At 42.6% G+C, this 27,845-nt stretch overlaps 1 protein-coding gene across 5 annotated transcripts in view; it reads right to left on the minus strand.

Moving 5' to 3' along the window:
- The window catches only part of EXOC6B (exocyst complex component 6B), a 616,021-nt gene that overhangs the window by 7,337 nt on the left and 580,839 nt on the right, over nucleotides 1-27,845 (minus strand). For all 5 annotated transcript variants that reach the window (XM_045446460.1, XM_045446458.1, XM_045446457.1 and 2 more), the window contains one exon: nucleotides 234-346. In XM_045446460.1, the coding sequence (XP_045302416.1) occupies nucleotides 234-346 (113 nt within the window). The remainder of the gene's footprint in view (nucleotides 1-233; nucleotides 347-27,845) is intronic.

Raw genomic sequence — 27,845 nt, forward strand, 5'->3', positions numbered from 1 at the left:
GTACTGCCAGAGTCCACGTGACCCATACTTGGCCTAGCTTATTGGGGGTTCAGGAATTAAGAGGCTACAAGAAGGCCAGCCTGCCAAATCCAATGATGGAGACTGCTGGTAGCACTTATGGCAACTTCAAGAACAGGACCTCTCTGCTGTCTTTTGAAGGTACTGGCGAAGAGAAAATTATCCCCGATACCAACCCCTGCTTCCCAGCAGAGACCGCTGGACTAGGTACTCACTTCTCAAGCAGGGTCAGTGCTGTCACTGGGTTTACCCGGAGGTACTTGCAGTTGGGCTGACCATAGTCAGCAAGGTAGGTTGACCAATCCCACTGGATGAAGAGATCCAAAAGCTGTAAAATATTCAAACCCCACCCCAGGGATTAATCAGAAAAGACCAACCAGGATCTCAGAAACCCCTACCATCCTTCACTACCAGCTAACAGTAGATCTGGAAAATAAAAATAAAAATGTAATAAGAGAAAGCATGGCTAAAGACTGCAATGCAACTAGGAAAATAAATGAGTAATCATTGGAAGGCAGAGTCACCTCTACTATAAGTGCTATAATGTTGCTAAGACTACATGCCAGCACTTAGCTCTCAGAGGTAGGCTGAGACTGAATCAAAACACACGACTGTAGGGGCGCCTGGGTGGCTCAGTCGGTTAAGCATCTGGCTCTCGATTTCAGCTCAGGTCATGATCTCATGGTTTGTGAAACTGAGCCCTGCAACAGGATTTCTGCTGACAGTGTGGAATCTGCTTGGGATTCTCTCTCTCCCTCTCTCTGTGCCCCTCACCCACTCGTGTACTCCCTCTCCTCTCTCTCTTTCAAAATAAATAAACTTAGCAAAAAAAAAACAAAACAAAACAAAAAAAACACCACAAGACTATCATAATAACCATTCATTAATTTAATAAATACTTAACGAATGCTTTCCATATATCGAGTGGCATTCCACATGAACCTTATTGCTAGAGAGACTGCTTAGAGGGCCACATATGTAACATAAAGCTTTGAGGTTAAAAAGGTATGAGTTCAAGAACCAGTTGCATGACTTCCTGAACTGACTTTGCCCAAGTTACTCAGCTGATACTGTGAGATAACAGAAAATACATATTGGTCTCTGGCCCTGGTTACTGGTATAGAGCTCCTAAAACCCTTGTAATTTCCTAAATGATAAGAACACTACGGGCATCTCTTGTCCTGATATTGGCCTTTGACCTCTGTTCTTAACACAGATCTCTTGAAACCCATGTAATGTCCTAGGTGATAGGAGTGTCTTTTGTTCTAATGAGGCGACCCTGGGGGGCTTCCTGGATAAGGGCTGGTCACTACTGGAAAGATCAAACAATGATTAGAAGCCTGGAATTTTCAGCCCCACCACTCATTCTCTTGAGAAGGGAGAAAGGCTGAAAACAGAGTTAATGAGCTATCATGTCTATGTGATGAGGTTTCCATAAAATCCCAAAAGTACAGGGTTTGGAGAGCTTCCAGGTGGTGAACGTGTGGAGATTTGGAGAGAGTGGTACGCCTGGAGAGACCATGGAAGTTCCTTCACGCCCTTTTCCCTATACCTACACCATAGCATAGCACACCTCTTCCACCTGAATGTTTCTAAGTTATAGCCTTTTCTAAGATACCTGTGATCTAGTAAGTTCTGGGAGCCACTCCAGCAAATTCAACCTAAGGAGGGGGTCAAGGGAAGCTGCCGTCTACAACAGTCAGTCAGAAGCCCAGGTTGACGACCAGGTGGTTGCTGTCTGAATTGCGGGGAGGGTCTTGGGGGAACTGAGCCTTTAACTTGTGGGATCTGATGCTGTCTGTGGGTAGACAGTGTCAGAATTGAGTAAAATTGTAGGGCACCCAGTTGGTGTTGCAGGGAATTGCTTGACGTGGAGAAAAACGTCCAAGCATTTGGTGACCAGAAGTGTCAGAAATGAAGCGTTTTGTGTAAGTGGTAAAGGAGACTCAGAGGAGAAACACAGTAGGAAAAAACTGACTTTTTCCCTACATAGAGAGCAAAACACTGAGTTTTTCCTTTACACACACAGACATATACACATACCTATAGTGTGTAAACAGGGCACAGAGACAACACGGAAACACTGGACCAAGGTATAAATGGATCCTGTAGCATTATGGGAGCAATCCATGTCGCACCTACGTGGATACTGGCCGAACAGATGGAACCCAGAGCCATGATAGGTCAGGACTGAAAAGTGGGCTTAGTCCAAGATTGAGGGCACAGAATCTGGCACTGGGGTCAGGAGGGTTCAAGCGGAGCACCAAGAGTCATGAGTGCCAAGAACAGGATGCCTAGAAGAAGATAATGAAAGCACTCTGAGTGTAAATGGAGTTCTGAGTCTGGGAGAGATTCTGACTTAGAGAAACTTAAATGAATTTTGTCAAAGGCTTTCCTTCCCAGCCAGATTTAGCCTCAGGTTATCACCCTAACAAATATTTAAAAGCTGTAACTAGGTAAAGCCAAAAAAGAAATCATTGCATTTCAAAGGTAGGAGTGACGAAAGGGAAACTGTTGCCTCCCCTCTCTAAGCTTCTAGAGGGGGCAAAGTCCTGTTCTCACACTGCTGCACAGCAGGAGGGCCTTCTAAGCAGTCTCTAGCAATGGGATTCATGTAAAGGCCTTTGAACTCAAGACATGTTCCTGGGTCTCCCTTTCTGAGAGGTAACTGACCATGGAGACAAGTGGATGGCTGTCTCTCTGAGCAGAACAAAGCCAAGAGAGGCCTAGAGTCAAATCCAATGCCAGGGCCTGGGCTCTAGGCACACCTTCCTCCCCTGTCTGTCTTCACCGTGCAACTGGGCAAACAGGCACTTGTGGGTCTTGCCCTGCTTGGCCAGGCCTCCTCTCCCATCCATTCTTTTAAAATAGTTGTTATAAACTTCCTTAGGCAGAACAGGAATTGGCTGAAGTCCCAAGCCTAAAACTGAGGAAAGCCCCTACACCCTTAGCCAAGAAAGGGATACTAAAGAGGAGAGGAGACGGGGACAGAGATGAGCAGACAAGTCAGTCAGTCTAAGCTGGCCTGGCCCCAAAGGGCCCTCTCAGGCCTCTTTCAGGTCAGGCCTATTTTAGTTGGCAAGTAAAAGGGCTTCTACCACTTCCTTTCACTGCCCCAAGGCCTCACAGAGCTCTGCTTTAGAAGAGAATTTTCCCTGACTTCCTACTCTAACTGTGGTATTTCTGTCCTATAGTACCCAAACACCATGCAAGATAGTTCCTCTTTACCTGCTCCTAGGAGTGCAATAGACACTCGTTCTAGTCCTCCCAGTACTGTGTTTTACAAATATAATTGTGTTTTTCCCCTAAATACCAGGAAAAAAAATTATGAAAAAAGACAGCATTCTCTTAATTAAAATTTGTTCTGGGAAAAATGTAAAAGACCTTGGGGAGCCTGTTATTGTTTGCACCCTGGGGAACTAATACAATAAACTAATAAAAAAAGTGAATGAATAACAAGTTGAACTGGAAACATTTGAAAACCTGATTTCTTAAAAGTATTTTTGGTATTTTCAGATGTGTATACATATGTGCATTTAACAAAACTACCTTCTCTATTAATGAATTCCTAATTTCTGTGATGGAATTAACGCTATCAGTCTTTTCTGATTTATGGCACAGAATGCCATGTCTTTCTGGCTGATGATGCCTGGGCAAATCACCAATGGGGTGGGGAGGGTGGTTCATGATTTAGCTCTACAGTTTTCTATTTGTATCCTCCTGCCAAAGTCTCTCAATGCCAGTACTGAGCCTAAAAGCTCTGGGATGACAAGCTACTTAATTTATCCCACTCTGGGCATGAAAGCTACACAACTCTATTAAGCTCAACCAGTATGAGCTGTTGATCACACTCTGGGTCTGTGTTGCTTTCCACAGTCCTTCAGGGGGCTGGTGCCCAGTCTTATGGCCTCCTCTGGGAGAGCTGGAGACTGGGGAGTCTGGGGAGTACTTAACCAAGTTAGCTGCATGGGGCACAGTTTGGCTGGATCCCATGGAAGTGTTAGAATAAGAGATCAAGAGGGGCACCTGGGTGGCTCAGTCGGTTAAGCGTCTGACTTTGGCTCAGGTCACGATCCTGCGGTTCATGGGTTTGAGCTCAGCGTTGGGCTCTGTGCTGACACCTCAGAGCCTGGAGCCTGCTTCGGATTCTGTGTCTACCCCTCCCCCACTGGCACGTGCATGTGCGCTCTCTCTGTCTCTCTCTCTCTGTCTCTCTCTCTCAAAAACAAATCCCTACTTGGTTTTTTCTGGTGCTTTCTTATAATAAGATTTAAGACATGAATTTTTGGCCAGAATACAACCGAAGTGATGCTGTGTACTACTCCTCAGGGGATCACACCTTGAGGTATACACTGTTCATCTGTCTCTCATTGGTGATATCAATTTTGATCACCCTATCAAGATGCTGTCTGATTTCTCCCTGCCTAGGTATTATGTTTTCCTTTGCCAACTCGTCAGCAATGGAGGAGACAATCTAAGATCATGCAGATATACAGCTCCTGATTAAAATTCCCCCTCAGATTTAGCATCCATTGAAGATTCTTGTCTGATTCAGCTTTACTATGATGGTTGCAAAATGATGGCATTCCAACTCCACGCTTCCCTCCACATTTATCAGTTGTCACTCAGCATTTCTCCCTCACTAACTTACGCATTTATTTATGGCATGGATTCATGAGTTCCCATTTTTTCAATGGCTTATATTCATCACTATACCTAATTCATTATTTCAGTGCTCAAACTGTCCCAGATTTGGCAAGTGGGAGCGCTTTGAGCTAGAGCCTGTGTCCCTGTGATACTTCCTTACCTTCTGGCATAATAAGGTGTTTGTTGCAGGCTTGTCTTATATCTACCGTGCCCCAGCCATCAGCCATTTCTCTGAGAGGCCCTGGTTTCTTTTAGTGGGAATGTTATAGAGACCAAGATTTGGGTGCTAAGTATGCCTACTGCTACTGTAGCAGCTTTGTTCATTGCTGCTGGGGGGCAATCTGTGGGCAGTTAAACCCTTTCAGCAGAGGGTTTAACTTGCACGTAATATACATATTATTACGGGAAATACTTGCACGTAAATATACATATACATACATATGTGTGCTTCTATAAGCATGTGCACATATATACTGTAGAAATCACGAGTTTACACTAATACCTCCAATTCTAATCATTCTTGCAGAGTTCTTTCTCACCTTCCTCTATTCCGTACTTGTGAGCGCTTTCTTCCACAATAAGAATCTTGGCTCTCAAGAACATCATCTCTTTTGTGAACTTGCTCAATCCTATCGTATATCTAAAATAGGTTCAGAATTATTTGTACATACCACCAGCAAAAAAAATTGCAATTTGCCATCCCAACTCAAGACTGGGTGTACAATCAAACAAACACTGTGTTCCTAAGTCACTTGGGTTAGTTCTTAATTTTCCCTTGGGTCTAGTTATGGTATTCATCTAAATGCAACCGGGTTCTTTTGTTTCTACTTGCTTTCAGTTCTAGGCTCCTTTCTCCCATCCTTGATAATTTAATTTTTAAACATGTAGGACATTAACATGCTTCCAAAAGTCAAAACTACAAAAAAGCTAATTCAGAGAAGTATTGTTCCTTCCCTTGCTGTATTTCTTTTACCCCAATTTTCCCCATGCCTCACTGGTAACCAACTCCATTGTTTTTGGGCCTGTCCTCCCTACGCCTCTATTTGTAAAGATAGGCAGAGGCACGGACGCTTTCTAATTTTTCTTTCTTTCACAGGAAGTAGCATATTAAAAATGCATTCTAAGAACTCTTATTTCTTGATATTTGTAAGTAGATGGTGGATGGAGAAGAAGAAAGAGGAGGGTCAGAGGTGGAAGACTGAACTGAAGATCAGTGTTCCACAGTCTTTATAGTTTGAACATTACCTTGCAATTCTTATCATAGCCGCATGCTACATATGTTATTATTTACTTAACATTTTTTCTTTGTATTGACTCCTGTTTTATCATAAGAAAAATGTAAAAGAATATTTTACATCACTATCATAAATGGGAAATCATTCTTGCCATAAATAGAAGATGACTCAAATATTAGTGTCACAATGAGATGTTCTGTTTGTCATCACAAAACTAAAAGGGGACATGATTTAGTGTTTCCTTACAACATGATTTAGTGTTTAATGGTGCATCTGGGTACTACCTAAACCTGTATCTTGAGTACTGTGATGTCTTCTGTACCTCCAGCATTCTATCCATACTAGGGTTTAGTTTGTGACTTCAGCGAAGAGTTCAGTGATGCCTGTGTGCCTGGAACAGAATGAGGTGGTCTGTGTGTACAAGGAAGCACTTATAACAAAAGTTTCAGTCAAGTAACAGTCTTATTATGAAGGAAGATCAGTGTTTTCTTTAAAAAAATTTTTTTTAAATGTTTGTTTATTTTTGAGAGACAGAGAGAGACAGAGCACGAGTGGGGAAGGAGCAGAGAGAGAGGGAGACACAGAATCCGAAGCAGGCTCTAGGCTCCGAGCTGTCAGCACAGAGCCCGACGCAGGGCTCGAACTCACAAACAGTGAGATCATGACTTGAGCTAAAGTTGGTGCTCAACCGACTGAGTCACTCAGGCACCCCAAGACCAGTGTTTTTTTATGCATGGCTTCTGTGTCTGGGGCTGGTCAAGAGGGTCCATAGATAAGGGTCTGCTTTGGCTGGGGAGGCCTAGCAAACCTGGATGGGCTGGAAAACTTGCTAACACAACCACAAGGATAGTTCATTTTTCTCATAACCAGGTATCTTCCTTAGTTAGTGGGTTTTCCTGTAGTTGGCTTTTGATGAGTTCTTCTGCATCAGAACATTGTTAAAATTCCTGATTCTGTATGGGATGGATGACTTCTGATAGAATTTATAGAACCACAATTTGGGCCTGCACTGTGTTCATTCTATTTATGTTTCTTAAGACTTGCTTTTTTTTTTTTTTTTCTTTTTTCTTAATTTCTATTTTTTAAAGATTTTTTAGAAGGAATTTTTTTAAGTTTTATTTACTTTTGAGAGAAAGAGAGAGAGAATGTGAGTGGGGGAGGGGCAGAGAGAGAGGGAGAACCAGAATCCGAAGAAGGCTCAGGCTCTGAGCTGTCAGCATAGGGCCTGACGCAGGGTTTGAACTCATGAATTGTGAGATCATGACCTGAGCCAAAGTTGGATGCTTAACCAACTGAGCCACCCAGGCACCCTTATGTTTTAAAGATTTTATTTTTAAGTAATCTCTACATCCAGCATTGGGCTTAAATGTACAAACCCGGGATCAAGAATTGCATGCTCTACCGACCGAACTAGCCAGGAGCCTCTATGTTTCTTAAGCGTTGTATAAAACTTATTAACCTTCTAAAGTTTAAAAAGTTCAAATGAAGTAACCTGTTCTAATAGTTACTCATAAGATTTGAAACAATAATAATAGAACATATGAGCTTATCTCAGATTTTCTTAATGCAGAGGTAAATTACCCTTGGATTCAGCAAATGTTTTTAAAGCATCCTCTATGTGCAAAGAACAGGGCTGGGCCTTTCAAGTGTCATTAAAATAAATGGTTTACCCTCATGTAGGAGAATAAAAGAAAAGCATGAATAACTGTAATCCAAGCCAAATGAGTGAAATGCTATAAAATGACATACTGACTATTCCTCCTTTTTGAACTAACAACTGAACATTTTACAAAATTTTCACTTATAACAAAATTTAAATAGCAAATATAAATTGTGGTGCAAACCACGCACACACACACACACACACACACACACACACACACACACACAATACCTTAGAGGTGTTGGGAATCATCTCAGCAATACTAAATACCAGTTACGCTTATATCCATGTCATAGAGTTCAATATGGAAATCTGTCTGCATTTTACTAACATCAGTGGCATATTAAAAACATTATTTTTAAATAATGTTAGGCTTATGTAAAAGTTGCAAAAACAGTATAGACAGATCCTCTGTACTATTCACCCAGCTTCTCCAATGTTCACATATTAATTACATTGCCATAATATAATGATCAGAACCAAGAAATTAGCATTCGTACAATACTATTAACTAAACTATGACTTTATTCTACTTTCAGCAGATTTTCCACTAATGTCCTCTTTATGATCCACTCCAGAATCCCATACTGAATTTACTTTCCATGTCTCCTTTCTCTCTTCCAATCTGTTACAGTTCCTCATTCTTATCTTTAAAGATCTTGATACTTACGAATAGTTTCTTTGGTCATTTGTTTTACAGAACATCCCTCAATTTGGGTCTGCCCAACATTTTCTTATGGTGAGACTAAGGCAATAGTTCTCAGCCAGAGGGGAATCTTACCTCCCAGGGGACATCTGGTAATGTTTGGAGACATTTTTGGTTGTAAAGAGGGGTGTAATCTGGGGGTGGTGGTGGTGGGGTGGGGGTGGCGGTGATGCTGCTTCTAGAGGATAGAAGCCAGGGATGCTGTTAAAAAACCTACTATGCTCAGGACAGCCCCCACAATAAAGAATTACACAACGCAAAATGTCATTAATGTTGAGGTTAAGAAACTCTGGGTCAAGATTATGCATTTTTTTTGTTTTGCATAAATACAACAGAAGTGATAATGTACCCTTTTCAGTGCATCAATATCAGGTGTACATGATGGCCACATCTCATTATTTGCAATATTAACCTTGCTCGATCACTTAGTTAAGGCGATGGCTGATGACTTTCTCCACCGTAAGGTTACTATTTTTACCTTTGTAATTAATACAAAGACTATGCAATATCCTGTTTTCCCTCAAACTTTTGTCCACCAACTTTAATATCCATTGATGGATCTTGCCTGCAACAATATTTACTGTGGTGGTTGGCTATTTCTCTCACTCCTTATGTAAGTTATTAATTGGAATTCTTCTGTGAGGAAAAGTACTGTCCCTTCTCCTCCATTTATTTATTTGTCCAATTATTTATATTAGTACTACTTCATGAATATTTATTTTATTTCACGGGTTATAATCAAATATGATCATTATTTACTCTGTTGTTCAAATTATTCCAGCTTTGGTCATTAGGAACTCCTTCAGAATGGCTCTCCAGTGTATTTTCAACCAGCCCTACTCTTTTTTGAACACTTGCTTACTTTCTGGCACTAAGATGTTTGTTCCAAGCTCATCTTGTACCTTCCCTGCCCCTGCTCTGAAATGTCACTTTTCCAAGAAGCTACGGTTCCTTTTACTGGAGAATGGTGTTTAGAAGCCACAATCTGGGCAATTAGCCTGCTCATTTCTATGAGGTGTTACGGCTTCTTGGTCATCCACAATGGACAGAGCTAAGAAATATATGTGTTTACTAACTTGCACATACAAACATATCTATATTTCTTTATCTATTTATGTATATATACTAAAATCACGAGTTCCTATCTGATGTCTCTGGTTGCAGTTCAACACCATGGGGTTTGTGCTAGCCTTCCCTTTTTCCTTATCACTTCTTTCTCTGACAGTGAGAAGCCTGGTTCTAGTTATCTACATTTTATTTATTTGTTCAATTCTATTATAAAGTATTTCAGAATTGCTGTGAGAAACAAATTTACTAACTAGAGTGTAGTATTTGTATATAGTTCTTTTTGTCTTCAGGCTTATAATTTCCATTCACAATACTGGCTTTTAAATTACTTGGCTTAGTTCTTTTCTCCCCACCCCCAACTTCAGTGTGGTTATATTGCTCTTTCATAATTCAGTGTGGTTATATTACTCTTTCATAACTCAGTTAGACTTATTTTTCACCATTGTGTTCCACTTTGGATTCCTCCCACATTCTGGTTGATTTTTATTATTTATTTATTTGGGGGAAAGAGTCAGAGCTATATAAAAATTATACTCAGAAGTATTGCTCCCTCCTCATCCCAACTAACCTGTTCTAGTCTCTCCACTTCTTTCTGCAACTTTCCTATCTATGCATTGCATGCATCCAATTTCGTTTCTGGTTTATCCTTCTTGTATTACTTTTGTACAAATGAGAATATACATAAGCATTTTCTAATAGCCTTTTCTTTCTCACTTGAAGGGTAACATACCATGGATACTCTTTTGTGCTCTCCTTTTTTCACTTAATGTTATGTCCTAGAAGTCCTTCCCTAGATGATAATTCCTCATTAATGATCATATTCTTGATTTAGTCACACAAATGTTGTTTTTGTAAACCAGGTAAGTCATTTTTCAAGGGAAAGGCCAGACATTATGTTTTGGGGCTACTTTATCATTAAATTGCTGGCACAGGAGAGCGTGTGATATTTACAGAGTAGGACATACCAATAAATGTTAGGGCTACTTAGATCAAAAGCAAACTCGACCAATCGTTAATGATGCTTTGACTGCAAACACAGTTATTTGTTCATGGTATTTATCAGAAGAGAACAACTAAAGTAGTGTAGTAGTTGATGTGACATTTTATAAGCTACATAGATGAACAAAAATTGTAAATTATATCATTACTGGTTATTATACAAAAATTATACATAAGTGGGAAAGGACAGGACAAGGAAAGATATTTGAATCATGGTATACTCTTTTTTTTTGCTTCCTGTATGGCTTTTATTATTTTTTTTCAATGTGACTTAAAAAAAAATTTTTTTTTTTAATGTTTATTTATTTTTGAGAGAGAGAGAGAGTGCGAGCCAGGGAGGGGCAGAGAGAGAGGGAAACACAGGATCCGAAGCAGGCTCCAGGCTCTGAGCTGTCAGCACAGAGCCCGATGTGGGGCTTGAACCCACGAACTGTGAGATCATGACCTGAGCCAAAGTCGGACGCTTAACCGACTGAGCCATCCAGGTGTCCCTCAATGTGACTTTTAACTAAGGCTTTAGCAGTTCTAAAGCTGTCTCTACTGTATTTCTTAGTTATTTCAGAACACTCTCATGTTTAATAGGACTCAGGGAGGACCAAGACCCAGAAAGGAGAGGCAAGTTGCTGAAAATCATGAAGTAGACAAGTGGTAGAGATGCCTTGATGGCTTATACTCCCCAAGATGCCACAGCTGTTTATTTTTTAAAATCCTCTTTGATCCAGGCTCTGGGTTGGGTACTTGCCCAAGGCTACGTCAAACTTCTGAACACTTTCTTTTTTGCAGTGGTAGCTGAGAAAGTCTAGAACAATCCAAATGAGTCAAAGTGAAAACTAGTCTAAGGCCACAGAGTAAGTTAACTCAACAGAGAACAGATAGCATTATAATAGCAGAACAAATGCTAACTTCCACAAAAGACTTTTGGAATGAGATTAAGAGAAAGTAGCACTTTCTTGGTTAGCGCATACGAGCATACATGCTTCTCCAGCAGAAAATGTACAAGTAATTCGAATGGATGAGTTGTACGTGGTAAAGGGGTAGAAGGAAATCTTCAAGTAAGAATTATAGATTAATATTTAAGCAAACAATTCTGATGGTGCCTTTGTGTTCTCATAGGCAGAAAGGATTACCTAAAGAACTCAGAATGTAAAGAAAGAAGAGGCTGGTGAAGAATGCCCTAATTGTTCTCACTACTGGACTGGTGCTTGTCAACCAAACCAATTCATATCATGCCTACTCTTGAAGAAGAGAAGTGTTTTATATACTTTTGCCTTTGTTGCTAATTCTGTGATCTGAGCCTCATCTCCCATGTAGATGGGGAGCTTGCTAAGGATGGTGATCATGTCTTCTTCTTCTCAGTACTCCACAGTGTGGACGAGCATATGGTTAGATCAACAGCAGATGGTCAGCAAAGACATGTTACATGGAATTAAAATAGGTGAATTAACATGTTATGGGAACGATATTGGCTAGATGGTGGAACAGACTTATGATGTGTGTTTTTCACAACCAACATTCCAAATGGACCAACCCTAAGGTTCTCTTGACCAGCACTTGGAAGGGCAGTTGAGTGAGGAAGAAGGAAATACCAAACAGGAGAGATGATGCCTATGACAGGTGAGTGGGAACCCAGCTGTGGGTATGTGGTTCTAAGGTTCCAGAGGAAGATACCTGTGAGTACTGAATGGGAACTCAGCAGATGTTTGGCTCCAAGGTGACATCTAGGTCCCTCCTAGTGGGCAGCATGGGCTCTATCTAACGTTAGAGAGAGCCTCCTCTTCCTAGAATATCTGCAAAGATTCCATGGGAGTAAAGGATCATAGGAGCTAAGGTACACACAGACACAAAGACACACGGACAAGAGCCACACCTCTTTCCCCTGGGGGTGCTTTACTCTACATGTTTTCTCTCAAACAGGCACACTGAGTCTTCTAGAGAGCTGTGCTCCCAAAGCAGGTGTGTCCTTGAAGTAAACTCGATGTACAAAACCCCAAATTTACACTTTACATATATTCTGGAAGAATTCTTCATGAGAGGAGAGACTACCAAATGACTCTAAATAACATGCTCCTCTGGGAAATTTAACATATAACCTAACTGACAAAATTCTAAATATGCTACCTCTTCAGAACATGGCTGCTACATAAAGTACAGTACATTTAGTCAAGAGAATTGTAACATACAGGACACTAAACCAGGCCAAGTTTCTTTTGTCTACTCCCTGCCTTGGACAGGATGAAACCAGTTGCATCATTATAAAGTATTTTTCATAATCACTGATGCACAGGTGCCTTTTAGGAGGAAGGTTAGCACAGCACAAAAGAGCCTCAGGCGGGGTGGGGAAGGGTTCCCTGACTGACGATGTGACCCCAGTTAAACCAATAAATCTGTTTTCTCCTTCCAATACGGAATCATGACACCTGCTGTCAACAGCTGAGGGCAGATCAAGAGAACGACTGTGAAACGTCCACTAAAGAGCTTGGAATTGACTACTGACCCATTTGTGTTCACTGCCCAAGATCTCCCACAACTCCCTATTCCTGGGGCTGGGCCACACTCATTCAGAGATTGTCTGCCTGCCTTCCATGTATCCTCAGGAGAACTTCATGACACTAAAATCTGAGGAAAAGCAGGAATTATTTTAACAAACATAAACTGAGTATCAACAATGTATTAGGCATTCTTCTGAAAGGGTGAAGAAAATATCTCGAGTCTCAAGGAACTCACGCCAGTAAGTAACAGATACAGAATGATGTGAGCACGCTCACAGCTACTCTAACAGAGTGCAAAGAAAGTTCAGAAGAAGAGCATCTATGCCTGAGCCAGGTAGGTGAGGATCACCTTAGGACAAGTAGGACAAATGAGCAAGTGATAAATGACCTCATATGCTAAACTAAGGAGATTGAAGTTTAGCCTAGAGGCTTCTCTCCTCGTTTTCATCAAAGCTGCTATATGCTTTCTTCTAGATCAAGGGATGGAAAACTACAGTCACCATTTGTTTATGTAAATAAAGTTTTATTGGAACACAGCCTTGTGCACTAGCTAACATTATCTATGACTGCTTAGTGCTTTAATAGCTGAGTTAAATAGTTGTGACAGACCACATGGCCTGAAAAACTTAAAATATTCTCTATCCGGTCTTTTACAGAAAAAGTGGCCTTTAGATCCATCCAGGCCAGGCAGGGCAGTGTGCTCTGAAATTCTCTCAGATGTGAGATGTCTAATATCTACTAAATTAAAAACAGAAGGATCATGGAGATCCTTCTGATTGTAAAAAGGTGGCAAAAACTTCATTGTCTTAACATCTGGCATCAGAATTCTTTTAGGGCAGAGAAACATGTCTGTATCTTGCTTTGTAAGATCTCCAAGGTGCCAAGACATGTGGTAGAGAAGAGGGAAGAAATTTGTTACTTTGGTTCTTGAGAGGCAGTGAGCTAATCTAAAGAGAGGACACTTAACTAGTATGTGTGTCAAGGGTTAAGGAGGAAATCCCTATTGGTATAATGGCCCCAAAGGTCTCTGATGAGCTGGGATGTCTGATAAGTGACTATTCTAAAGCTGTTTGCTGTGTACTGTGGGGTATAAATCTCCCCTAACAATCCATGCGGCTCAATTCTAATCTTTAGACAAATCTACTCTGCTCTCAGTTGCTTGGGTGAATGAGTTATTTATTTCTTGGTGAACTCAAAGAGGCTGAATTTCGCACCTAGAAAGCTGTACATCGGCACTGTGGAAATGGGAGCCTGGGAAAGAAGACTGGCGGTATCTATCTAGGGATTCACAGAAATCTGAGGAAGGCCATGGGATTTTCCACAGGCTGTGGAACTGGGGTGGACAGAGGTGGCAAGTTTCTCTGGATCTCTAGAGGTTACAGGAACCTGGCTTATACTTGACTTTTGCAGCAACGGCCACTCAATAGGCTGGCTCCTGGGTTTTCCAGAAAGGAAGGGCTGACCTCCTGCTCTTTTTTCCCTGGTTGAGTGAGGGCAGGAGAAGGGGCAAGTGGTGGCCGTGCAGCTCCCTGCCCTGCCTCCGGCCCAGCCGCCAGGCGGATGGAGGCTTCATTAAGCTCTTTATCAGAGACCAACTGCACGTCAGCAGCTTCCCCTGAAACGGAACGTCACTCTGAGAAATATTTATTTGCCTCATAAATGTGGGTTTATAGGTTTGCTATCTAAACTTTTCACCTCTGAGACTACCTTGGTAAAGAGAAAAAGACAGGGAGGCTTCAGGCTTTCCCATTGTCATCAGCTGGTGCCTGGGGCAGGGAGACTCCCAAACAAAAATGCCAACGCCAAGTATTCCTTTGTCAGAGACTGTGAGGCTATTTCTCTTTGATGACAGCATCTATCCTGCTGCAGGGGCAGAGGGAAAACCTATTTTCATGCTGGGTGAGAATAGCCATACTGTACGTACATGTTCAAGGGGAGGATGGAAAGCCTATTCCGTGGGCTGACATCCGTGGGTGTCACCCAAGGGTGACCCCTTGTTGGGGTGGGGAAGGCAGGCAGGTGTGGGTTTTGGATGGAGGTTAGTGCCGCAGATGTGAGAGAAGGAGGTAGGAGCCATGGGCCAGTGTTCATTCTCCTTCAGCACACCGTGATTCGTTCAAGGTTCTTAGGTAAGTGGATTAGGGACCATACTATTGGGTTTTTAAGTAAATATGCTTCCCCTCTGGCCAAAATAAGTGGTTTAAACCCCCGCCCCTTGCAAGGATACTATGGATTGAAGATAGTATTAACAATGTAAGTATAAGCAAACATCCAGGAAATGACAAAGCTCACAAGTCTCTGTATCATGTGCAAGCCCTTTCTCATCCATGTGATAAAGTAAACACAATGATGAGCTAGTCAGGTTTCATAAAGCAGCTGTCCAAATTTGAAATGATTAAAAAGGCTATCTAGAATATGATTTGTATCCACTGTTGTGAACAATGAACTTTACTCAGCCTAAGCACATATTGTGCCTTGAAATATTAATGACAGCAATGTGTGTGTAGACTCACATGGGCAAAGACACAAGCCAACTTTTAAAGGTAATGATAATGTGCTATCTCTTAAACTGTAGTGCGGTTGCCGGCGGGGGGGGGGGGGGCGGAATATGTGCGGGACTATCCTTTTGTAGCTATTCAGCATCCAATCACAATTTGTTAATAAACTGTTATATACAAAAAATATAAGGAGTGACAACAGTGGTGGCCAATCAAAAAAGTTTGCAAATGCTGGTTAGATCACCTGCAGGAAAGATTATCGACTATCCAAAATTCATAATGAAAATGGTCTGGGTTCTCGTTTATAAATGGATAAATTAAGAAACACTAGTTGTAAAAAATTACTTTCTGCCTTATAGGAATCATTACAAATGACCACTTAGGAACTTTATGGTGGGCATAAAAAATACATCTAACAGGGAATGTCTTTAGACCCTGGATAAATTCAGAATAAGCAAGAATCTCAATGGCCTGGGAAAGGTGCTTGGGTTTGGACATAAGGCTCAGCCCAGAGAGCTAACTGCTGAAGACCTTAGCTCAGTCACATATGCCTTTAAAATCTATTTTGCTCTGGGTTTGAGGGACAGGAGACTGAATAAAATTACTACTCAGGTTCCATTGCCAAATTACACAACTAATCAATAGATCAATTAAAGAAGTATTAGATAAGTGACTCTCAGCCACCAAGGGATCCTTTCTGTCTGTTTCCTCTCTAGAAACTCCAAATTTCAAAAGGGTTCTTCTGCCTCCAGAAGACTGTATTAAGTAAACGTTACATGTTCACAGCAAGGAAAGATGGGCACGATTTAAACAGAGAAAAGAGAAAAGGGAATTTCGAACAAAGACACCAGTGGACGCCAAGGTGCACAAATAGGAGTAGCTAAGACATGTTTAAAGGAAGAAGAAATTGGATATTTCTTGAACACTTACTATGTGACATACACTGGGCTAGGCATCTTACTCACCTATTTCATTGAATCCTCAGGCAAATCAACAGCCTATGAGGTAGTATCTCGTTTCACAGATGAAGAAATGAAGGCTCCTCCCCCCCACCCCCGCCAAAGGTTAAAAGAATGGATGGAAAGGAACGTATTCAGAACGTGATAGAGTCAGGACTTGGACCCAGGAATCTTAGTGTGATTCCTAAGACTGGGCTCTTCCCTTTACTCCCGTCTGGGCCCCTCTCAATGGCCCATTGGTATACAACGTGGACGAGCAGAGGTGCCGTATAAAGGAGCAGCAGTGGGAAGACTGAAGAGGTAGTAATGGAACTGGACTACGGAGAGTACTGACTGCCAGTCTAAGGGTTAAAAAAAAAAAATTATATACCACGGAGAGTGGTAACATTTCGGTCACAATTTATTAGATCAACAGACTAGAGGAGAAAATTTTCAGGTAGGAAGATCTGAGGTAATGAGGACCTGGACTAAGGTCCAGGTATCTGTATCGGGTCCAACTGAAGGACAGGAGGCTGACTGAGTATTGCAGGGGGACAGGGAAGACTGAGCAATGATTGCAGGGCAGAGTTTTCAAAATCCATTTCCTCCAGGGACCAGGCAAGCAATACAAATGAATGAATTGGGCAGGTGCTCCCCAAGACCGTTTTCATTCCCCAAAAAAGCACAGATCAGTATGTCTCTGGGTTCTCACACACGCCTTTTGCTTAAGCTATGGAGGAGGCGAAGAGATGTGTCCTGCTTTTTCCTTTGTCTTTGCTCACTGTGAATTTTGTAGACAGAGAGGAAGGCTGGCCAGGGGCCCGTGGCAGGTTCAATGTCAGTTAAGGCTCACAGAAAGAGTGAAACCTTAACATTATCTAACTCCTTGGGGCCTCTCTCCTCCACCTCCATTCCCCTCACCTCCATCACCACAAATACCCTGCCTTTATCAGAATCTCCTTCTAAAATTGTCCTCATGTCAGAAACTGTCATGAATTCCTTCTCAGAATTCTTGTTTGAGGGAGGAACAGTTTTGCTTGAATTCTGCCTGGCATCTTTAAAAACACTCTGGACCCCATATATTTATATATGTGTCTTTTGGTTGGTAAACATACCTTTCTTCATTCTGCTTTCCTTTGCTAGCTTTAAATGTACTCCTTTGGCTTCTGAGGGGTTTTCAGATTTCCAGAACAGAAGACAGAAGACAGCATTGTAGCCCTGGGTCTGTCACCAGCAGCCAGTCTTAGTGAGTAGGGCTCCTCTCAGAATAACTTTTGCCGACGACCTGTGACATTAATATCCCTTCCGGTTCTAAGATTCTCAACCTAGAGAATTCTTTATTAGGAAGTAAATAGCACCACCATTCCTTCATCTTACAGAGGAGGAAACTGAGGTCCAGAAAGATTCATGGTAATGTGTGAGGCTACCATGAATGGGGCTGGGGTTAGAACAGAAGCATGTGACTTGTGGTTCACTTCTCTTTCTACTACAGGCAGCGATTTAATTAGCTGGGGGCGAACCAAAGTTCCCGAGACCAGAATACAGGTCAGATGCAAAAAGAGACGAAGGAGAAGGAAAAAGAGATTTTTTTTTTATTAAAAAAAAAAAAAAAGTAAAAAAGCATATAGAAGTTATTTTACCTCTGGTGAACAGACGTTACTGATTTGTCTAATTTACTTTCAATCCTCCTTTTGTTTTAAAGGAATAAAATGAGGTGAAAGCCCCCTTCCCTTCCTCCCTTCCTTTTGCCTGCCTGATTTTGTTATGTATCCCCTACGTGTTTTTTTTTTAATGTTTATTTATTTATTTTGAGAGAGAGAGAGAGAGAGAGAGAGAGAGAGAGCATGTACCAGCAAGGGAGGGGCAGAGAGAGAGAGGAAAAGAGAGAATCCCAAGCAGGCTCTGCACGGTCAGTGCAGAGCCCAATGTGGGGCTTGAACCCACGAACCGTGAGATCATGACCTGAGCTGAAATCAAGAGACAGATGCTCAACTGACTGAGCCACCCAGGTTCCCCTATGCTGTTGGTGGAGAAACAACATATGGAAAGGTTTTGTCTTTTAGTTTACATATACAATATTGTACACAATGTTTGCAAGTTGCTTTTTTTTCATTCAGTATTACGTTTTCAAGATCTGTCGGTGTTGATGCATGGAAGCCTAGTTCGTTGGCTTTAACCGCCAAACAGCATTCTTAGATATACTACCATGTATTTTGTCAACTCAGTCGCTGATGGGAATTTGTACGGTTGTATGTCCTTGTCCAAAGACAAGGGAGTCTTTGGAGCAGTTTGCTTGCAGCGCACTGGGCAAGCAAAGTGGGGAAGGGTATCGCTCAATCTTGACCACCGTACGTAGCTGAAATGATGTAAAAATGTCAGGCCACTTCCTGGGCCCACTTAAATTACCCCTGAATTTGATACCACAGCAAGCGGTACAGAGAGAACTCAGATGACCAGTCCAGGCCAAGATTCTCAACAAGATAAGCAAAGGAAATCTATCCCTTCTTGGGAAAGAACACGTACAGGAATAAAGAAAGAAGCACAGTAAAGCTGAGGTCATTAAGCCCACTCGGACCAGAATTAAGATAAACACAAAATATTTCTTGTCTGAATAGGAAGGTCAGAAAGTTCTATCCCCATTTCCGAGCCTTTGGGAATGGGTCAGGGAGTCTCTGCAGGATTTCCCAGGGTATTTGGGGCTGACCTGGGGTGGCAGAGAAGTGCCAGCTCCGCTTCCATAGCTATGTCCCCTATTTCCTTGAACTTGAAGAGACGGCCTCTGAAATTTTACAGGAAGCATCTAAGTGCCCGTTAGCTAGTGTTTGAGTTGGGTGGGAAGGAGAAATGAGAAGAAAGGAGCCTCCTTTTGGGAGCTTGGTATCATTTCTCAGGGGTCCTGGGATGGAAAGATTTTTTTTCTTATTCTGCACAGACAAGCTGAGTCTTCTGATTTCTCGTCTGGCCACAGCAATAAGGTCTTTCGTCTGCGGTGGCATGGGAGCCTTTAACCCACACTAGGCCCTTGTTTTCATTATCTCTGGGTTAGAGTAAGGCTTGTCATGAGATCTCAAATCGGTGTAGTTTTCTGACTCAGTTTCTCAGTTAGGTGAATTTGCTAAAAATCTGCTCCAATTTATTATGTAAGGGTACGAAAAAAGATATAGTAAGTGAAAGTACTTGAAAATTTCACATTGTTATTATAGTTAATAACACTATTACCACAGGGTATCATTATTATTCAAAGAGATTTTTAAAAAGCAACTAAACATTACCCTTCATGAACTTTAAAGCAATAAAACTTGTCTGCCTTTTGCTTCAATGTTGTCGACTGGAGCCTCTGGCTCTCCTCCAAGCTACAGCTCCCGTGTCCTGACCCCAGAGCTATCATGTCCATATTCTCTGTGAGCCGGGACACATGGACATTCTCCAGCTTAGCATTTGTCCATGTGGCTTGTTCCCCGGAGCAGAGTTCCTTCAAGGACCTTAACAAGGGCCAGATTATCAGCTGTGGTGTTTTTTTTGCGGTGGACCACCCACAGTTTAAATACCATGGCCGAGCTGTGGGAAAAACAATTTATTCTTTTACCTGAGGTCTCTCCCATGTCTAAGAAAATCACCCCAAAGTAGATATCATGGTGTACTGGCAAATCACCATCGTCTTCTCACCCTTTGACTAGTCCTCTCCATCTGGTGACCAGCCCCATTCCTGACTTGAAGGCTTTATCTTTGGCAGCTAAATATTCCCAACACATTCCCCTGTCCCCTCTGTGGATCTCAAAGGCAAACATTGAACAACACTGGGCTTGGGGTAGAAGGTGAGTTAGGAAATCTTCAGTTACAGAAATAAGTGGTATTGAGGCAGCTCCAAGCTGTTCTGCCCGGGAGCTGTAGTGAGTTCAGGATTTCTATTGTCTTCTGTACCACTGGGCAGGATACCAACCTCTCTTCAAAGTGGAAATAATAATACCTACCCTGGGAAAGTGCTCAGCATAGTGCCTGGCATGAAGTAAATGCTCAGGAACCATTAGCGGTGGTGATGACGATGACGATGATGATGATGATGATGATGATGACAGCGATGAGGAAGAGGAGGAGGAGGAGGAGGAAGAGGAAGTGACAAACCAACTCACTTATTTCTGCCTTCACAACTCCACTCGTGCTGTTCTCTGATTTGGAATACCTCCCCTTTTCTCTTTGTCCCATCCAGACCCTTCCCTTTCTAAAGAGACCCTTAAGAAGAAGCCTTCTCCGATCATGCCAGGCACAGTCTCTCATTTGGTGGCATCATAGCTTATCTTAAGCCCCTAATCGTTCCTTTTGTCTTGCCTCCCCAGGGAGGTTGTAAGCTCCTTCAGGGCAGGATCTATCGTTTTCTCTGCTTCTACCTAGCACAGGTCTGGTCCAATGTTAACTATGAGATGCTTAGTATTGAGTACAGTCACAGAGGCTTCCATTTCCTGGTCCCAGAGTGGTACCAAGCACAGCATAAAGGCAATTTCACAGCTGAAGGCTGTGTCTTCCTGGCTGCCAATACCCCCGGACTTTCTTTCCCACCCCACACTACTAAAATGGCCCTGCGTTGGGTTGATGGGGGTAAAGCCCACATTCTCTAAATACTCCTCAAATGAGTAAGGGGTGCTAGCAGCTGGTTTGAGATTCAACACTTGCCACAGAAAATTCACTAAGCAATCATTCTTGCTCTGGATACTGGAATGCTAAGTGTACCCCACATTCCCAAGAGGGATGCTGAGGTGCAGCACAGGTTATGTTCCCAGAGGAACTAGAGGCAGAATCTGTACTGGCCCAGAGGCTATAGACTGCCAAGGAAGTGGGTTTATGGCAAGTCAGAGTTGGCCAAAATCATCAGGTGGCCACTGCTCATCTATAACCTGTTGATCTTCAGGCTATGGTTCCCAGTACTGCCCATACACGCTGCCTCTGTAAGTTTCTGGGATTCTGTGGCCTGGAAGCATCTCTGTAAATGGGGTGTGCACCAAAGCACAGCCTTACAACTGAGGGGAACTTGTGACAGAGTTCCGTCCCAAAGCGGTCTTCAGCTTTCTCTGGATGCCAACAGAGTCCCTCTCCTTCGTCCTCTTACCTCCATGGCCAGATCAAAGGTATTCCCACCTTTCAGCCCGTGAGCACCTTAAGGGCTCGTCCATGTTTCCTCCCTTAGTGTTTAGCACTGTGAGTGGAGCACAACAGAAGTTCATCAGTAAATGTGTGCTGACTGACGCTCGTGAGAAAGTGTCACAGGAGGCCGTGTCCTGGGGCCCCGAGTACATCGGAGCAAGTGCCTTTGCCTGAGGTCTTCCTTCGGGCCTCCCCTGGGTTCCCTGCAGCTCCCTGGGTGCCAGGGCTGCCTCCACAAGGTACTGGTCTCTGCTTTCTGTTGGTGTTTCTTCATGCTCTCCAAAAGGCAGAGAATGGGTGGAAAGGCTCAGCCACAGGATATTGGACTGTTTACAGTTGGCCAGGCCAAGATTAGCGTGAGCACAACATATGCCAAGTTCATTGGAAGTTACATTTTCCCTTTGTTTACACATTAAAGGGGAGAAGACCAGAAGGGGAAAAAAAAAAAAAAAAAGCAGGTGACCTCCTGTTAACCTCACTCGTCTGCAAGAGGCTGCTGCCCTCACCTCTGAATGAACTTTCAGATTATCTCAGACAAGATTCACCTTGCGTTGAACTTGTACGCCTGCTCTGAAGCCCCCAGTCACGTAGCTGTGATTAAACATTACAGAGTGGCCATAAATTTACAGAAGTATTATTGTGGCTTGCTTTCCTCTTTCTTCTTTGGGAGAGGAAGAGAGCAATGAGTTTAGGGTGGGGGGAGCTCAAAAAGGGGAAACTCGTAGTCAAACAAACAGTTCCTTTTCACAGCTCTGAACAAAAGAGAAAACATTGCATAGGTGTCCCAGAAAGAAGGGCAAAGACATTTGGCCATGGGGGAGAAATTAAGGCTCCAGAAGACCTCGAAAGCCCCAAACTCAACAGAGTGGCTGAGATGCTCCTGGGCCCATCTCCAGGCAATTTCGAAGTTTGCAAGCGAAGCACGAACCTGTTCTGCCCTCGTTCCTGGCTTGTCTTGAAGGGTATCCTTGAAGTGATACTTCTGCCCGTGCGAGAGAGGTGCCCTCCCCTGGGGTGGCTCCACGGTGTGCGGCAGGCTGATAGGGCGGCAGGCAGGGGAAGGTTGCAGGAAAACATAGTTCGTTTTGTTCTCTGAGCTGCTCTGAGAGATGAGGACACCCTAACATCTGGGATATTGAAATGGAGACTGGACAGAGACTAGCCCATATTCTAAGGAAACACCCTGTAGCTGTACCCAGGAGACTGACCAGATGACCTAAGAATATTTCTTTCTATGATTCACTGTTTTATGCCAAAAGTATGAGAAAAAATGGATGTTCCGCTGAAGTAATGTTTGCTAAACCCTCTAGGATCCCAAAGCCAAGATACTCCTGCAAAAGCCCTGTGCTGACCCTTAAACAATGAGACCTCTATGACCAGAAAAGGCCACGGAGTGCTCTGTTTGATCCAAAAGATTTGTAAACAGTGGTCAGGAAGCCCAGACTGAGGTGATAGGCCCTGGCCAGCAAAGTCACCTTTGGAAAGGACTCGTTCTGTCTCTGGTTACCCTATGGCAGTGACAGGGGTCCTAAAGAGGCTCATTGTTTCTACAGTTGGCAAGGCCTTGTCCATAAAAGCAGCCAAGTGCAGGCAGGGTCCATCAAACGAGGAAAGCAGCTGATGGCTTAGCTCCGCTTCTGCTCTCGGCAAGATCTCTCGCTGCTTGTAAGAATCAGCCAGGAATCAGAAAACAGCCTTTGGGACTACTCAGGCATTGCCTCTGACACACAGAACTGAGCCGGGAAGTGAAAAGGCCAGAGAGCCAGGACAGTATTGGGGATATTTAAGTCTGACAAGGGAGTTCTGAAGTCCGCCTCTGGTCCCAGTTTTGAACCTGTGTTCAAAACTCTGATCAGGACTTAGAGAAGAGAGAGAATGGGCTCCTGCCCCCCAGAGCACATTCTGTGTTTGGTAGTGAGTCCAGGAGGCTGAACATATGGGGCTGGGATGTGACATTCAGGGGGAAAGCTGAGAGCAAACAGGGGCCGTACTGAAGCTGACAGTCCGAAGGCAGGCAAATAACCACCTAACACATAGGTAGCAGCCACGAGCAGTGAGACAGACTTAACAGGGCAGCTAGGAACCAGGAAGGCATACACAAGAGGAAGAAAGGCAAATCTGTGCCAAAAGCTAGAAAATATGAGATTAGACTATGGGGTGGAAATTTAGGGCAGAGGTGGTGGGGAGGAGCATAATAAGTTACATCTGTTGAGAGCTGAAAGTCAGCCAGACACCATAGTAAATGGTTTATTGGCATCGTCTCATTTAATGTTCTTCTAAGAGGAACATACTATTGTGCCCACTTTACAGGTAAGGAAACTGAGGCACAGGGCAGCCAAGCCAACTGTTCAGAAGCACACTTCTAATAAGCAGGAAGTCAGAATTTGAATCTAGGCCTACCTGATTCAGTGATCTTCAAATATGAGAGTAGAATATTAGAACCACAGAATTAAGGAAATCTATAAAAAGCTCATGTGGGTCAGATTGAATGGAACATCCTCCTCCTTTTCCTACCATCCTTCAAGGTCTTGCATTAGCCCTCATCCTCTCTAGGAGACCCTGAATACCACTATGGGCTTCTGAGATTTACCCTTTCTCCGAATTCCATTTGTACTCACTGTTTATGGGGCACAGGAAGCACTGTAGCACATGTTTTTCTATTCTTGCAACTGTTTGTCCCTCACAACTGAATAGCTGACTATGTCAGTAAGCCAGATGTTGACATAGAGAGCAACCTAAGTGTTTTATGTTTATATATCCCCGAATGGAAAGTTCAATTCTTTGAGGTATGAAATTCACAATGCTTAATCCATTGAGAGGCACACACAGTAGGATTGCAACACCCTTGTGACTAAGCCCCCAGAAGCCGACACAAGCTCTCAGTGTACAAAACGAGGAAACATTTTCTAAAGAAGAGAGCTGAGGAATGTGCTGGAGTAAAGGGTGTAAGGAATATGTGTGTGAGAGTAGAATGACCTCTACTTCTTTTGTGTATACTGTTTTTTCAAAATGATGCAGCGTTATTGTGTAATTTCTTCATAAAAACTATATATGTTTTTGGGAAAAAAATCAGGAAAAACTTCCTTAACTCAAAAAAGCATAATGGGCAAACTATCATCTATAATCTCATCTCCTAGAGATAGTAATTGTCAATGGTTTGGTATCTAGCCTTCGAGACTTTTTTTTTTCACCAAAAATAGAGCATATTGGACATCTTTGCAAAAACTGGTTCTTCTCCACTAATACAGCCCAGACATCTTTTACACGTAAACACCTATAGATAAACCCAATCATTTTAAAAGACTCAACAGTGTCTACTTTTAGTGGCTATATGCCATCATACTAAGATGGACGAATCCCTTACGGGTAGATATTTTGGTTCCTGTCACTCCCAATACTTCCCAATATTACCAGATGCTTTGACGAAATGCTCTTTGGGCATTTCTTCACTTGTTTCCTTGGGAAACAATACAATATAGTACAGTGGCTCAAAGTGTTGACTCTGGATCTAGACAGATGAAGTTACATTCCTAGCTCTTCCACTTACTAACTTTGTGACCTAGGGCAAGTTTTCTAACTTCTCTATTATTTTGTTTCATTATCTATATAATGGGGATAATAATAGTACATAGGGTTGCTGTGTGGATTGAATGAGTTGATTCATTCAGAGCCCTTAGAACAGTGCCTTTCACACAGTAAATGCATGACAAATGTTAGCCATGATGATGCTGATGATGGCTGAAGGGAAATTCCTGGAGGCAGAATTCCAGGTCACAGCTTTTACCATTCATTGGTAAACTGCTCTCCAGAAATGAGTATCAATTTGTTCTCCCATTAGCAGGTATCAGACTGTTTTTTAATGGAAATACCTGAACAGAGCAGAGATGAACATTTTCCAGAAATACTAGTGGGGTTATCTCACTGAGCAAAAATCTTTACGTTTATGATCTCGATGATCCCTTTCCACCATAAAATCCCATGCTTCTTGCTCTCTTCTTAAATCATATAAATGTAATAAAAATCAGGGGAACATGTTGAAAATACCTGGAACCCTTTGGAAGGAGAGTGATAACTTGTATTTAGATGGCGCTTTACAATTTACAAAATGTTTTCAAGTATATTCTCATTTTGTGGTACAAATACCACCTAATTTACTGGCTATGAAATCTTGTATTTTCCAACTGGAACAATTGACTAATGATTCGGTTACAAAATAACCAAAGGGATGCCAGTTCCCACCTTAACCCCTTTCTAGATCCTAAGACCCTGCACCTCAGAATGAAGTAAGTCCAGGGAGCCTGCACCCTTCACTTCACCACCCCTAGATGGAAAGTTCATACTCTTCTCTTCTCTTCCATTGTCACTATCCAACCATTCATTCACAAGCTTCTTCTCTCTGGATTTTAACCTTGCAACCACAGCTGTTTCTCTTTACTCTCTGGTAACTTTTGTGTCAAATGAACCATAGGCAAGGAGTTAAAGATACAATCTCCTTACCTGAAGTAGCTTGAACTATTTTAGTTGACTCCTTGTTTCTCACTTCATCAATGGTGAGCACCGACTAGAAATTTACAAGTACAAGTTCCTTGGCTGTTTCTCTCCTGCTGTTCCCCAATCCCCTAAAAAACCTTCTTTCTTAAAGAAATCAAAGCTGGGCCTGGTGTGTTCAGAACCTTCCCCAAATTCTCCATTTTAGCACCCTCCCCTCCTAATAGAAAGTGTGACTATTGCACTCTACTGGAAGTTAAATGTGTTTCAGCCAAAGACCCTATGCAGACACATGTTCATAGCAGAAAAGAACTAATGGCTTGTTTAAAAAACTAGGCTCTAGTTCCATTTCTGATCATTGCAGCATTTGCTGAAGTAAGGGCTGCGTCTCCATTAGAGAGTGTTTCTATAACCTTTGCCTTGAATGTTAAAATCAAGAAGGATGCACTGAAAATACAATTGTGGGCATTAGAATAATGCTCTTACCTAATTACCAATGCCTATAATCAAGGCAGTCCCTCTTCCTTAAAATACATGGAGTTTAATTTTGGTCTTCAGTGATGACATTTTTATATTGTTGCTCTTTGTATTCAGTTACGATACAACTAACGATGCTGCTGTGCACAGATTACGCAGGCATAAATTGAAAAAAAAACCTACTGTAAATTGTAAGGCTTTCTTTTGATGAGTATCTGTAGCTGCCATCTCTAGGGTGTGCTGTTGTTTTAGGTCCTAAATCTTTGCTTGCTATCTGTCTCTTCCTTAATTCTCTCTACTTTGTCTCCAGATTTTATTTTTTAGGCATCTAATTAAACACCCTTTATTGAGTATTTTCCCTGCATCTGCCACCATGTGAAACACTATCAGGACTACAAAGAAAGGAACAGATACTACCTCGACCTTCAAGGAGTCTACAAGTTAGTTGGGGATCCAGGCTAACGTATTTAAGTCAATAAATCTGCTGCCATTTTTACTGATGACATATTATCTTTCCATCAATGCTAAATAAAATGAGCATATCGATATGCAGTAAGGTATGGATTGCTACAGGAGGTTTACAAGAGTGAGCACTGGATAATATTTTGTTCACACTGTAGACCCATTTCCTAGAATAGTGCCTGACATGGACACGACACCCAATAAATATTTATAGAATGAATTCTCTCCTCTCCTGACCTGCCATCTATTTTAAAGCTAAGGGACTAGGTGTTTTCCAGGACGTGTACCTCCCCCAAAGGGCCCCTGAGTCGTTACAATTTCCATAAAGTTGTGCAGTTTTCTGGCAGCCATCCCAGAGGGGGTCATGCCTCATCTAACAAATCGGTGTGTGCTCCTTCCCTGGGGACAGTGCCCATGGGAGCTTGGTTTGTACTTCTAATGAGACTGGGGGGTTTTGGTGGGTGGTGGGGAGCAGCAAGGTGCTGCTACAGGTCTGCAGCAGTGAGGCCTGTTTCCTCAGCATAACGTGCACACATCCCCTGTGGCTGGGAAAGGGCATTTGGCCTTGAAATATTACGGGCGGGATCCAAGAGAGCAACACTTGTTTACAAATGCGTCTCCTCAAAGCATCCACTTAGCACTGATTTGAGGGTGCCGATTAGGACAGAGAACCATAAGCTGAGCCAAGTGGTAGAAGGCAACCCGCACCCCCCCCTCCCCCGCCCCCTCTCACCCTCTGAGGGCGGCAAAGCTTTCTCCTGCTAGGGCCATGCAGGAAAGGGTTAGCAGTTTTATGCTCCTCCCTCCACCTGCAATGCCTTTAGTCCTCCCAATACCTGGGCACCTGCAACCTCTAAGACTCATACCTCAGTGGACCAGTTTACTTGCCCCACTGGCAGAGATTCAGTTACAGATGCACTGACAGGTGATGCTAGAAAAAGTCATACTTCTGGACTCAATTTTCCCATCTATAAAATGAAGTTTGGGGGCTAATTAATTTCTCAGGGCTCTTTTCTAGCTC

The sequence above is a fragment of the Leopardus geoffroyi genome, chromosome A3 (genome assembly GCF_018350155.1).
Source record: "Leopardus geoffroyi isolate Oge1 chromosome A3, O.geoffroyi_Oge1_pat1.0, whole genome shotgun sequence".
Taxonomy (NCBI): Eukaryota; Metazoa; Chordata; class Mammalia; order Carnivora; family Felidae; genus Leopardus; species Leopardus geoffroyi.